Below are 14,013 nucleotides of genomic sequence, written 5' to 3' on the forward strand. Positions count from 1 at the left end.
TAGAATCAACATCAGGCGTTTAGAGTATTTGGCTGCTATACATTTCCACACAATGATAAGCCGCTTCGTTGAGCTATCATTCCTGATGGCCAGGTCGCTTCTGCAAAAAGAGCTCTATATCTCAGCAGACTTTACCTGGCAAAATAAAAAAAATAGTTTAGTTTAAGTTTAGATTCCCAGCCTTGCTCAATAACCAGGAACAAGCGGAAACCTACACCTGTCGTGGGCCTCCTCTAGGTCCACTCAGCCTTAATTGCGTATCCATCATGGAATGTGAACATGAGCGTTGAAGAGACATTGTACGGGGTGTGGTGCTGTACACAACACCCCCTCGTCAGATGCTGTGCCGGCCTCATGGGGACTTTACAACATGCCACTTGACCCAACAGTCTACAATGGCCACGTTCCATACTGTCGGTGTAAAATTAAAATAGTTGAAAGTTGCAGTCGTTTTGAAGAGGCGGCGGAGAGAGAACCTACCCTGCCGTTGACCGTGAGCTCCGACAGCTCCTCCTCATCGTCGCGCGTGGAGAGGCGTCGCGAGAGCAGCCGTCCCAGGGACTTCATGCCGCCAAGTTCCCCGCGACCGGACCTTCACCGCGCCGTCCCTCGCCCGCCCCTTACCCCTGCCGCGGTTGCGTGGGCAGAGGGTGGGGTGGGTGTGGGTGGGTGTGGGTGGGGTGGGTGTGGGTGGGTGTGGGTGGGTGTGGGTGGGTGTGGGTAGGTGTGGGTGGGTGTGGGTGGATACCCGCCGACCGAGGTGCTCCACACGCAGCGGTGGCGTCGTCCGCGCACGGCCGATGCGAGCCTGAGAGAGAAGAGAGGGCCCACAGAACACGACACCGTCAGCGAGTAAAGTCCGTCGGTCGGAAAGACATTGGCGGGTGCCTCTCTGTTGCGCCATGCACACACGCGCACAGAGAAGCCCTCTTTTCGGTCCGCTGCTGGACGAGGCGCTCATCGTACCGGAGTTGGATTGCGCCGGGCCAATGGCCGTACTTCACTGCCCTGGACTGGTCAGTTGGGGTCCGTGCAGGCGGGGAGCATAGACGTGGGAGCATAGTATAGTGCAATGGATTTTGCTGCGTTGTCCTCAGGTGGCAGATGCACTGCCCCGTGTAGCCCCACCGTTTCATCCGTGGCAATTTCTCATGCAAGCACTCTCCAGGCTCCAGCCCCGCTTAGCTTTCTGAGTCCGCCGGGTGCGTCATTATTATTGTTATGGCTCCAGGCGATTTGGTCACCGAGGTATGCGCAGAATTGCATGTGAAGCCAGGCCATGTGGCACTGTGGTTATAGCACCCGGCCTCTAATCCTCAGGTTGAGGGTTCGAGTCTTGGTCAGGTGACATCTCGGCCAATCATCCATCCCTGCCAGCTTGATTAAAAAATAAATACAGGACTACTTTGTGCACAACTCACAATGCCAGCTGCGGTGGGTAAAAATAGCACCACTTTGTTTGACGTTAACACAAGGCACCCAATGTGGAAACTTGTCCCCACCATGGCAATGTGGAGTTTCCGGCATTGGCTTAAGTTCGCCAACAGCGATGAACACCCCAAAACACTCACGAAGATAGGGGCGCCTTGATCAGTTGACCGAGTAATTCGCCTCCCAGAGGAGTTACGACACTACCGTCAAGGCAAACCATGCAAGGCCCCCAGTGCCGGATGAAGCGAGTGCGGGGCCTGTAGCTTGATATTATAAAGGGGCCCTAAATTTTTTAAAAAATAAACACACATACATTGTTAACTTGCATAGTAAAGTAAATTGTATTTTTTCATTTGCTATACAGCCAGATAATACGACAAATCGCTAACCTTAAACACCCGGTCGTTCAAGTTGAAGGCGGTATAGTACTATAGTAATAGAGCAAGTGCAGACTCACTGAACCGGAGTTGATCGCTTGAAAGTGTTTAGCGCGGAGCTACTTTTGCTCCTTGAACAATCCGGCACTGAAGGCCCCCATACCCAGGACGTACGGGTATTGTACAGTCGTACGGTATGTAATATGGAGTTTACGGTAGCCACATCCGTTTGTCTCTTACCGAGTTAGAGATGCACACAAGAGGAGCCATGCCTCTGCAGAGGAGGCAGAACATGCATGTTTGACTTCTTTCGCACCGTACGTAGTGGCGAGTCCCGCACGGTGAATAATTAATTAGCGCTCGCGTACCCGTACGACCGTTTACGGCAGTGCTTAGCGTGCGCGTGCCTACGCGGTTGTTTACGGTGGTGCTTAGCGCTCGCGTACCCGTGCGGCTGTTTGCGGCGAATACGGGAGTGTAGCGCTTAGCGCTCGCGTGCCTGTGCGACTGTGCGACTGTGTTGCGGTTGCATGTCTGCGCGATTGCCTATAGCCAGGTAGCGAGCTAAGCGCCTGACGTGCGCGTATTCGCGCGGCTGTTTAAACGGCCCTTTAAATCGGAGCGGAGCGACTCCCCCCAATCCGCAGCGCGCGCACGGCAAACGCCCTGCCCTCCCACCCCTCGACCGCAACCCCCTCGCGTGCGATTGGTGTACGGGGCTGGGCAGGAGGTGGTGGCGTGTTGGTTATTGCCGGAGCGCGTAGAGCGTGGGTGTGAGGGAAACGCGCGTCGGCGCGCCGCACCTGTTTGTTTACGTGCGGGACGGGGTTTTTACTTGCGTGCGCGCTCCCTGCGACACGCCGCCACTGAACAGCGTAGCGCGCCGCAAGCATCAAGCGCACCGCCCTGCTAATTGAGCCATGCCTACGAAATCAGTAACACAGTCAAGGGCACAGGGGGGCAAGGAAGTGGGGGCCAGTAGCCCGGACCCGACAGAGCAGCCAGGGGGTAGTGGGACAAATGTAGCGGGGGAGTCGGGAGCCAACGGCCCCGACAATTCGGTGATGGCGGGGGACGGTAGCCCCCTCAGAACGCCTGCTGGCAGGAGGTCACGGGGCAGACCCAAGTGCCACGGGTCGACTGACTGAGATGATTGACTGATGCACCACCTGTGCCTCCTACTGTGCCAACCTGCTGTGCTTTAGCCACCCGGCGCTCCGCTCGTTGTTGTGAGCGTCGCTCCTCCGCCCTCCGTTGTTGTTGGAGGGCGACTGCCTCCAACTGCCCAGTAGCATCCTTCACGAGCCTCCTCCACAGAGGCCGATCTTGACACCGCTGGTACCAGTCATCGGCAAGTCCACTCAGCTCCACGTCCTCATGTACCACATCACTCCATCTCTTCTCTAGCCCGTGCCGCGCCCGTTTAGCCCCCTCGATCCGGCCGAACAAAAGCTGTTTCGGCATGTGGTGGCTGGGCATGCGGGCTACATGACCCAGCCAACGCAGCCTTGCCCGCCGGAGGAGCTCACCGATGGGACCTTGCCCAGATCTTTCAAAGATTTGTGAGCTCCTCACACAATCCAGCCTGGTTAAACCCAGGATGGATCGTAGGCAGGCTAGCCTAAATGTTTCTAATCGGCGAAGATGTTCCATTAGGGGGGTCCACGTTTCGCAAGCGTAGAGAAGGGAGGGAATGACCGTGGCCGAGAAGACCTGAAGCTTAGTGTGGAGCGACAGACCAAGTAGCTTCCACACAGCGTTACGCAACCGATGAAAAGATATTGCCGCTCAACTGATTCGGAGTGAGACCTCTGCTGTTAAACTGGAGCCGATCATAAGCACACTGCCCAGGTATGAGAAACTCTCCACTCTCTCCACAACTGCCCCATCACCGATTGGGAGTTGTGGGGGTGGAGTGTCCGATGGTACAAAATACCCAGGCAGGTGCTTAGTTTTGGTGGGGCTGATGGTAAGGCCCCATCTCTTAGTGGCACGATCCAGTCTCAGAAGCAGCGTCTCCAACTCCTCCTCTGAATGAGCAGCTATTACTAAATCATCGGCATACATAACGTGGTTGAGCAATAGGGAGCCATCCTTTGACCGCACCCGGGCGCCGATCAGCCTCCCATTATATCTGTACCAAATGGAGATTCCCCCGGTACAGCTATTGAAGGCTTCACGAACTGCGTGGTCAAAATAGATGTTAAATAATGTGGGAGCCAGAGGACATCCCTGTCGCACCCCAAGGTGTGACAGGGCCTGCTCACCATCATGAAGGTCCTTAATGATCGTGAGCAGAGGGTCAGGTACTCCAAAAGCACTAAGAACAACCGAGAGCCCAGGCCTACTGATGGTATCGTAGGCCTTGACCAGGTCAATAAAGCAGAGATGTAGGTCTTGCTGGAATTCCCTACACCTCTGCTGTAGCAGACGGACAGAATAAATGGCATCTGGGCAGGACCGCCCTTTCCTGAAACCGCATTGGGGCTCCGCAAGCCTCTCCTCAGCGTGCCTGGCAAGGCGATATTGAATAATCCTTGCCAGGACCTTTCCCCCTTCTTAAAGAGGGGGACCACCAGGGCATCCTTCCAATCCTGCGGAACCCGTCCAGTGGTTCAGACTGTTGTTATGATGTCATATAGGGCAGTCTGTGCACAAACGCCACCTTCCCTTAGCATTTCGCTTGGGAGATCATCTCTACCCGGTGCCTTTCCAGGTCTCAGACTCCGGATCGCCTTCAGTACTTCCTCAACAGATGGCACCTCAGCCAGCCACTCACAAGGGGTGACTTCCAATATTTGAGGCACTGCAGCCTCAGCAGGGTTATCCCCACTTTGTGCCACGATGTTTTCCTGGCTGAGGGATTTCCCTTCCCCCAGGACCTCACAGAAATGCTCAACAAATCTGCAAACCTGTTCCTGGGGGTCGGAGATTGGATCACCGTTTTTTCCCCTAATGATGGTAATAGGTGTGGTGCTGCAGGTCACTTTTTTGATGGAGTTAAATATAGATTTGTGATCGCGGGCCACTGAGGCAGACTCCATCTCCTCAGCAACCCGCGACCACCACCCATCCTTGCAGTGCCTCACGGCTCTCCGAACCTCCGAGCAAAGGCTGCGGTAAGCCTCCTCATTCTCTGGCGTGGGATTCTGTAGCCGATGACAGTGGGCCTGTCGCTTTTTCTCTGCCAGCCTGAACACCTCCTCTATCAGCCAGGGTCTCTGGGGAGGTCTGGACCGCGTACCCAAAGCACCCATTGCAGCTACATGAGTCACAGTCCTAAACCTCGCCCATTTACCCTCGACATCAGGAGGAGTGGGGGACGATGGCAACCCCAGCCACACGCGATAATGAAATTCTCGCATGCAAATTTCATCAGATAACTGAGACCAGGCCACTTTAGTTTGGAATGGGGTCATGGGTGTACACCCACCACCGGAGTAGAAGAATGGCAGGGGCATCTTACAGATGACTAGTCGATGGTCAGAGGGCAGATCAGCTCCACGGTAGGTCCTGGTGTCAAGGACATGGGCTCGCATCCGCTGGTCCGTCACTATGTAGTCCAGCAGATGTTCTTGCTTGGACCCGGCATGCATCCATGATGTTGTATGGATGCGCCGATGCCGGAACAGCGTGTTGGTAATTACAAGCCCATGGGCTGCACAAAAATCTAGCAGCCTCCTACCGTTGTTATTGAGCTGATCTGGCCCATGCCCTCCAATCACTCCAGACCAGGTGCCAGCATCATGACCAACTCGGGCATTGAAGTTACCCAACAAGATGACTCTATCCCGGCAAAACAACCCCCTACCTCCTCGCAGTGCCGGACGGGCAACTCTGTCGTGGACACTGCTGTGGGGAGAGGGCCAATTCCGATTGGCCCCTCCCCTCATGGCGTCTGTTGCCACCACAGTGGCTAAACGGGGGCTCTGGACGGGTGCGAGGGGCTGGTAACCCCTCCACCTTAAAAAAATGTTTTACCAAATATACACACACACATACAAAGATCCCCCATATAACCTTAACAGACTGTAGGGGCAAGTGTTGTTAGCGAGCACCTATGAAGGCCGGAACCGTACACGAGGGGGTGGGTGGCCAGCACCACGCCCGACCGCCTTTGTCTCCCTAGTGGCAATGTTTACACACTGCACCAGGTACTAATTTGAGGCTGAGTCGACCTAGGGGAGGCCCGGGACCGGTTCAGATAATCGTCACTGGTGTTGGCCGTGAGCAGGAATCGAACCCGGGTTGCCAGGTTCATAGCGCAGCGCGCTTACCACTACATTATCGCTCCCCACTACACAGCCTCAAATGAGTACCTGGTGCGGTGTGTAAACACACACACATACACACATACATACACACAACAACAACAACAACAACCGCCATTCGCCACTAAGTGGCGGTGACGTCACCACGACGCTTGTGCCAGGCTATGTGCACCCTGAGGCCACGTGAAGTGTCGAACGCCCGCTGGCAGGAGGTCACGGGGCAGACCCAGGTGCCACGGGTCGACTGACTGAGATGACACATACATACAGACATACATACACACACATACAGACATACATACATACACACACATACACAACACACACAACAAACACACAACATAGTTCAATTTAGTTCCATCTAGTTCCATTTATTTGGTATAGCCCTGTGAGCCATTCGGCTCTTGAATCGGGTGCAACCGCAACAAACAAAAAACAAAAACATGAACAAGAAAACATCTTAAAGTGATTATGTGACTGTGCAAACAGAAAGCCCAGGAAAAAAATATCAAAATATTCCTGAAATAGCACCGTACACCAACGCTGTGTGCAAAAATCCCAGTGGGATGCAAGTCAAACAACAACCACCACAAGACAACTAAGATTAAGGCCATCAGTCTAACTCCGTACTACAATAAACAAAAACATGGCCAAACCAAAAAACGTTTTCGAAATCAACAAAATAAAGCCATAAATGCAATGTAACAGTGATCATAGGGACTGTGACCGAATTTTTAACAATAAACTACATAAACAACATGTAACACCAAACCCTAGAGCAATAGCTGACTGCATTCACACACAGAACATACACACATACATACGTGCCACTTATGAGACACACAGTACAGACACTTAGTACACGTACATAGACAATACTTGCAGTGTGTATGCAAAGACGAGTGAGTGCACATTCTCGCGTTATTACTCATAGGACCCGTAGTGTATAGGCTCTATGTGAACATTTGAGAAACATTTCACAAGAATTAAAGGGATAAGATAACGTAAAAGCACACACACTGACACACAGCTTTACCTGCCCAACAGAGTGCCTGGCAAAAGTCACAGAGCCGGGTACGAAACACTTGCCATACACATACAGCTGAACACTTGCCATACACATACAGCTGAACACTTGCCATACACATACAGCTGAACGTTTGCCATACATATACAGCTGAACGCTTGCCATACACATACAGCTGAACACTTGCCATACACATACAGCTGAACGCTTGCCATACACATACAGCTGAACGCTTGCTATACAGATACAGCTGAACACTTGCCATACACATACAGCTGAACACTTGCCATACACATACAGCTGAACGCTTGCCATACACATACAGCTGACCGCTTGCCATACACATACAGCCGAACGCTTGCCATACACATACAGCTGAACGCTTGCCATACACATACAGCTGAACGCTTGCCATACACATACAGCTGAACACTTGCCATACACATACAGCTGAACAGTTGCCATACACATACAGCTGAACACTTGCCATATACATACAGCTGAACGCTTGCCATACACATACAGCTGAACGCTTGACATACACATACAGCTGAACACTTGCCATACACATACAGGTGAACACTTGCCATACACATACAGCTGAACGCTTGACATACACATACAGCTGAACACTTGCCATACACATACAGCTGAACGTTTGCCATACACATACAGCTGAACGCTTGCCATACACATACAGCTGAACGCTTGCCATACACATACAGCTGAACACTTGCCATACACATACAGCTGAACGCTTGCCATACACATACAGCTGAACACTTGCCATACACATACAGCTGAACGCTTGCCAGTGAGATCCCCAGGCTGAGCTAACAGCTCCCTCGGGACCAGACAGACGCGTCTGACCACTTTGACTCAAGCAAACACACACATTTACACACACACACTCACATTTACACACACACACTCACATTTACACACACACTCACATTTACACAAAAGACAAAGATCCCCCATATAGCCTTAACATACTGTAGGGGCAAGTGCTGTTAGTGAGCACCTATGAAGGCCGGAACGGTACACGAGGGGGTGGGTGGTCAGCACCACGCCCGACCGCCTTTGTCTCCCTAGTGGCAATGTTTACACACCGCAGCGGGTACTCATTTGAGGCTGAGTCGACCTAGGGGAGGCCCGGGAACGGTTCAGATAATCGTTACTGGTGTTGGGCGTGAGCGAGAATCTAACCGGGTCGCTAGGTTCATAGCGCAGCGCGCTAACCACTACACTATCGCTCCCCACACACTCACATTTACACACACACACATACTCACATTTACACACACTCACATTTACACACACACATACGCACACTCATATTCACACACACTCACATACACACACATAACAACCGCCATTCGCCACTAAGTTGCGATGACGTCACCACGACGCTTGTGCCAGGCTACGTGCACGGTGAGGTCACGTCAAATGTCGAACGCCTACTGGCACGAGGCCACGGGGCAGACACAGGTGCCACGGGTCGCCTGCCTGAGACGACTGGCTGATACTGACAACTTTCTGTGCTTTAGCCACCCGGCGCTCCGCTCGTTGTTGTGAGCGTCGCTCCTCCGCCCTCCGTTGTTGTTGGAGGGCGACTGCCTCCAACTGCCCAGTAGCGTCCTTCACGAGCCTCCTCCACAGAGGCCGATCTTGACACCGCCGGTACCAGTCATCGGCAAGTCCACTCAGCTCCACGTCCTCATGTACCACATCACTCCATCTCTTCTCTAGCCCGTGCCGCGCCCGTTTAGCCCCCTCGATCCGGCCGAACAAAAGCTGTTTAGGCATGCGGTGGCTGGGCATGCGGGCTACATGACCCAGCCAACGCAGCTTTGCCTGCGGAGGAGCTGACCGATGGGACTTTGTCCAAATCTTTCTTGAATTTGTGAGCTTCTCACACAATCCAGCCTGGTTAAACCCAGGATGGATCGTAGGTAGGCCAGCATAAATGTTTCTAACCGGCAAAGATGTCCCATTGGGGGGGTCCACATTTCGCAAGCGTAGAGAAGGGAGGGAATGACTGTGGCCGAGAAGACCTGAAGCTTCGTGCGGAGCAACAGACCAGGTAGCTTTCACACAGCGTTACGCAACCAATGAAACGATAATGCCGCTCGACTGATTCGGAGTGAGACCTCTGCTGTCAAACCGGAGCCAGTCATGAGCACACTGCCAAGGTATGGGAAACTCTCCACAACTGCCCTATCACCAATTAGGAGTTGTGGGGGTGGAGTGTCCAATGGTACAAAATACCCAGGCAGGTGCTTAGTTTTGGTGGGGCTGATGGTCAGGCCACAGCTCTTAGTTGCAAGCTCCAGGTTCAGCAGCAGCGTCTCCAACTCCTCCTCTCAATGAACAGCTGTTACCAAATCATCGGCATACATAAAGTGGTTGAGCAATAGGGAGCCATCCCTTGAACGCACCCGGGCATCGATCAGCCTCCCATTATATCTGTACCATATGGAGATTCCCCCGGTACAGCTATTGAAGGCTTCACGAACTACGTGGTCAAATTAGATGTTAAATAATGTGGGCGCCAGAGGACATCCCTGTCGCACCCCAAGGTGTACAGGGAATGGCTCGGACTCCCGGCCACGTAGTTTTACCTGGGCCCGCTCACCATCATGAAGGTCCTTAATGATAGTGAGCAGAGGGTCAGGTACTCCAAAAGCACGAAGAACAACCCAGAGCCCAGGCCTACTGATGGTATCATAGGCCTTGACCAGGTCAATAAAGCAGAGATGTAGGTCTTGCTGGAATTCCCTACACGTCTGCTGTAGCAGACGGACAGAAAAAATGGCATCTGGGCAGGACCGCCCTTTCCTGAAACCGCATTGGGGCTCCGCAAGCCTCTCCTCAGCGTGCCTGGCAAGGCGATGTTGAATAATCCTTGCCAGGACCTTTCCCGGCACACTGAGGAGTGAGATGCCCCTGTAGTTGTTACAGTCTGTGGGGTCGCCCTTCTTAAAGAGGGGGACCACCAGGGCATCCTTCCAACCCTGCGGAACCCGTCCAGTGGTCCAGACTGTTGTTATGATGTCATATAGGGCAGTCTGTGCACAAACTCCACCCTCCCTCAGCATTTCGCTTGGGAGATCATCTCTGCCCGCTGCGTTTCCTGGTCTCAGACTGCGGATCGCCTTCAGTACTTCCTCAACAGATGGCACTTCAGCCAGCCACTCACTGGCGGTGACTTCTTCCAATATTTGAGGCACCGCAGCCTCAGCAGGGTCTTCCTCACTTTGTGCCACGATGTTTTCCTGGCTGAGGGATTTTCCCTCCCCCAAGACCTCACAGAAATGCTCAGCAAATCTGCAAACCTGTTCCTGGGGGTCGGAGATTGGATCACCGTTTTTTCCCTAATGATGGTAATAGGTGTGGCGCTGCAGGTTACTTTTTTGATGGAGTTAAATAGAGATTTGTGATCGTGGGCCATTGAGGCAGACTCCATCTCCTCAGCAACCCGCGACCACCACCCATCCTTGCAGTGCCTCACGGCTCTCCGAACCTCCGAGCGAAGGCGGTAAGCCTCCTCATTCTCTGATGTGGGATTCTGTAGCCGATGACAGTGGGCCTGTCACTTTTTCTCAACCATCCTGAACACCTCCTCTGTCAGCCAGGGTCTCTGGGGAGGTCTGGACCGCGTACCCAAAGCAGCCATTGCAGCTGCATGAGTCACAGTCCTAAACCTCGCCCATTTACCCTCGACATCAGGAGGAGTGCGGGACGATGCCATCATGACCAATTCGGGCATTGAAGTCACCCAACAAGATAACTCTATCCCGAGGGGCCACTTTAGCCAGCACCTGTGACAGGAGGTCATAGAAGGCATCTGACTTATCGGCTTTGCCTGCATCTCTCCGCGGATTTTCGTCTTCGGTGGGGGCATAAGTAACCACGACCACCAATCCTCGCCTCCGATTGATGGGAAGGCGAGCCCAAAGTAGCCTGGGGCTTACAGCTTCCCACACCTCATCGCCACGCTCCCACGCTCCTTTCATTCTTTTGTTCAAAAGAAGAGCCACTCCCTGTTGTTTGACAGTCTGCTGCCCCGAGTAGAGGACTATCCACCCCTCATGGTGGCAGGAGCCAGAACCGGTCCACCGGACCTCCTGAATGCCACAGAGATCCAGGCGGTACTGGTCCAGCTCCCGACAGAGGAGTGACAGCCTCTCCTTCGCAGTGAGCGTTCGAACATTCCACGTGGCCAAAAGAAGTGGCTTTTCGTTGTTTCTGGAGGAGCCCCGAGGGTAGAGATTAAATCTCTTGGCTCCGCCAATTGGGGTTTGGCCAGGAGACGTCATAGACACCTGGCCCCCCGGAGCCTCCGGCACAAGCTTATTAGTTATATACTTAATTCGCGGTTTAGTGGTAATTAATTGAAGGTGGAGGGGTTACCAGCCCCTCGCACCCATCCAGAGCCCGCCGTTTAGCCCCTGTGGTGGACACAGATGCCATGAGGGGAGGAGCCAATCGAAATTGGACCTCCCCCCACAGCACTGTCCACGACAGAGTTGTCCGTCCGGCACCGCGAGGAGGTAGGGGGTTGTTTTGCCGGACTATCTCACACACACAGGTATATACACAGACAATCTCACACACACAGGTACATACACAGACTCTCTCACACACACAGGTACATACACAGACTATCACACACACACAGGTACATACACAGACCCACACACACACAGGTACGTACACAGACTATCACACACACACAGGTACACACACAGACTCTCTCACACACACAGGTACACACACACACATGTACATACACAGACTATCTCACACACACAGGTACATACACAGACTATCACACACAGGTACATACACGGACTATCACACACACAGGTACATACAAAGACAAAGATCCCCCGTATAGCCTGTAACAGACTGTAGGGGCAAGTGCTGTTAGCGAGCACCTATGAAGGCCGGAACGATACACGAGGGGGTGGGTGGCCAGCACCACGCCCGACCGCCTTTGTCTCCCCAGTGGCAATGTTTTTATCCACCGCACCAGGTACTCATTTGAGGCTGAGTCGACCTAGGGGAGGCCCAGGTGTTGGCCGTGAGCGGGAATCGAACCCGGGTCGCTGGGTTCGTAGCGCAGCGCGCTAACCGCTACACTACCGCTCCCCAACAGGTACATAAAGATAAAGATCCCCCGTATAGCCTTAACAGACTGTAGGGGCAAGTGCTGTTAGCGAGCACCTATGAAGGCCGGAACGGTACACGAGGGGGTGGGTGGCCAGCACCACGCCCGACCGCCTTTGTCTCCCCAGTGGCAATGTTTACACACCGCACCAGGTACTCATTTGAGGCTGAGTCGAGCTAGAGGAGGCCCGGGACCGGTTCAGATAATCGTCACTGGTGTTGGCCGTGAGCGGGAATCGAACCCGGGTCGCCAGGTTCATAGCGCAGCGCGCTAACCGCTACACTACCGCTCCCCACAACAGGTACATACACAGACTATCACACACACACACAGGTACATACACAGACTATCACACACACACAGGTACATACACAGCCTCTCACACACACACAGGTACATACACAGACTATCACACACACACACAGGTACATACACAGACTATCTCACACACACAGGTACATACAGACTATCACACACACACAGGTACATACACAGACTATCACACACACACAGGTACATACACAGACCCACACACACACACAGGTACGTACACAGACTATCACACACACACACACAGGTACACACATAGACTCTCTCACACACACAGGTACACACACAGACTATCACACACACACACATGTACATACACAGACTATCACACACACACAGGTACATACACAGACCCACACACACACACAGGTACGTACACAGACTATCACACACACACACAGGTACACACACAGACTCTCTCACACACACAGGTACACACACAGACTATCACACACACACACACAGGTACATACACAGACTATCACACACAGGTACATACACAGACTCTCTCACACACACAGGTACACACAGACACACAGGTACATACACAGTCTATCTCACACACACAGGTACATACACAGACTATCACACACACAGGTACACACACAGACTCTCTCACACACACAGGTACACACACACACAGGTACACACACACACAGGTACACACACCCACAGGTACACACACAGACTCACACACACAGGTACACACACACACACACAGGTACATACACACACAGGTACACACACACACACACAGGTACATACACACACACAGGTACACACACAGACTCTCACACACACACACAGATACACACACACAGGTACACACACAGACTCTCACACACACACACAGGTACACACACACACGTACACACACACACACAGGTACACACACACACACGTACACACACAGGTACACACACACACGTACACACACACACACAGGTACACACACAGGTACACACACACAGGGACACACACACACAGGCACACTCGCACGCACCGTTCGCCTGTCGTTACCTGTGGGTGTCCCTCCTCGGGGTCCGCCACACCGCGCACCTTGCGAGTGGCTGGCGGCTCAGTGGAGACGACGACGAGAGTCCTGCAGACAGCCCACAGCGGCGTGGAGTGTCCACGTGGGAGTGCGTGCGTGTGTGAGAGCGTGTGTGTGTGTGAGAGAGTGTGTGTGTGTGATAGTGAGTGTGGGCGTGTGTGTGTGTGGGCGTGTGTGTGTGATAGTGTGTGTGTGTGAGAGTGTGTGTGTGAGTGTGTGTGTGAGACTGTGTGTGAGACTGTGTGTGTGAGTGTGTGTGTGAGACTGTGTGTGAGACTGTGTGTGTGAGACTGTGTGTGTGTGAGTGTGTGTGAGTGTGTGTGTGAGACTGTGTGTGTGAGACTGTG

General features: G+C 53.1%; 1 protein-coding gene across 1 annotated transcript in view; it reads right to left on the reverse strand.

Annotated features, from left to right (window-relative positions):
* The window catches only part of LOC116947027 (endothelin-converting enzyme 2-like), a 93,099-nt gene extending 79,351 nt beyond the window's left edge, over positions 1 to 13,748 (reverse strand). The window contains exons 1-3 of the mRNA XM_032962393.2: positions 13,633 to 13,748; positions 749 to 808; positions 481 to 626 (exon numbers count right to left, since the gene is read on the reverse strand). Of these exons, the coding sequence (XP_032818284.2) occupies positions 481 to 567 (87 nt within the window). The 5' untranslated portion in view covers positions 568 to 626; positions 749 to 808; positions 13,633 to 13,748. The remainder of the gene's footprint in view (positions 1 to 480; positions 627 to 748; positions 809 to 13,632) is intronic.
* Positions 13,749 to 14,013: the final 265 nt, after the last annotated feature.

The sequence above is a fragment of the Petromyzon marinus genome, chromosome 28 (genome assembly GCF_048934315.1).
Source record: "Petromyzon marinus isolate PM22_M1 ecotype Great Lakes invasive population chromosome 28, UKy_Petmar_22M1.pri1.0, whole genome shotgun sequence".
Lineage (NCBI taxonomy): Eukaryota > Metazoa > Chordata > Hyperoartia > Petromyzontiformes > Petromyzontidae > Petromyzon > Petromyzon marinus.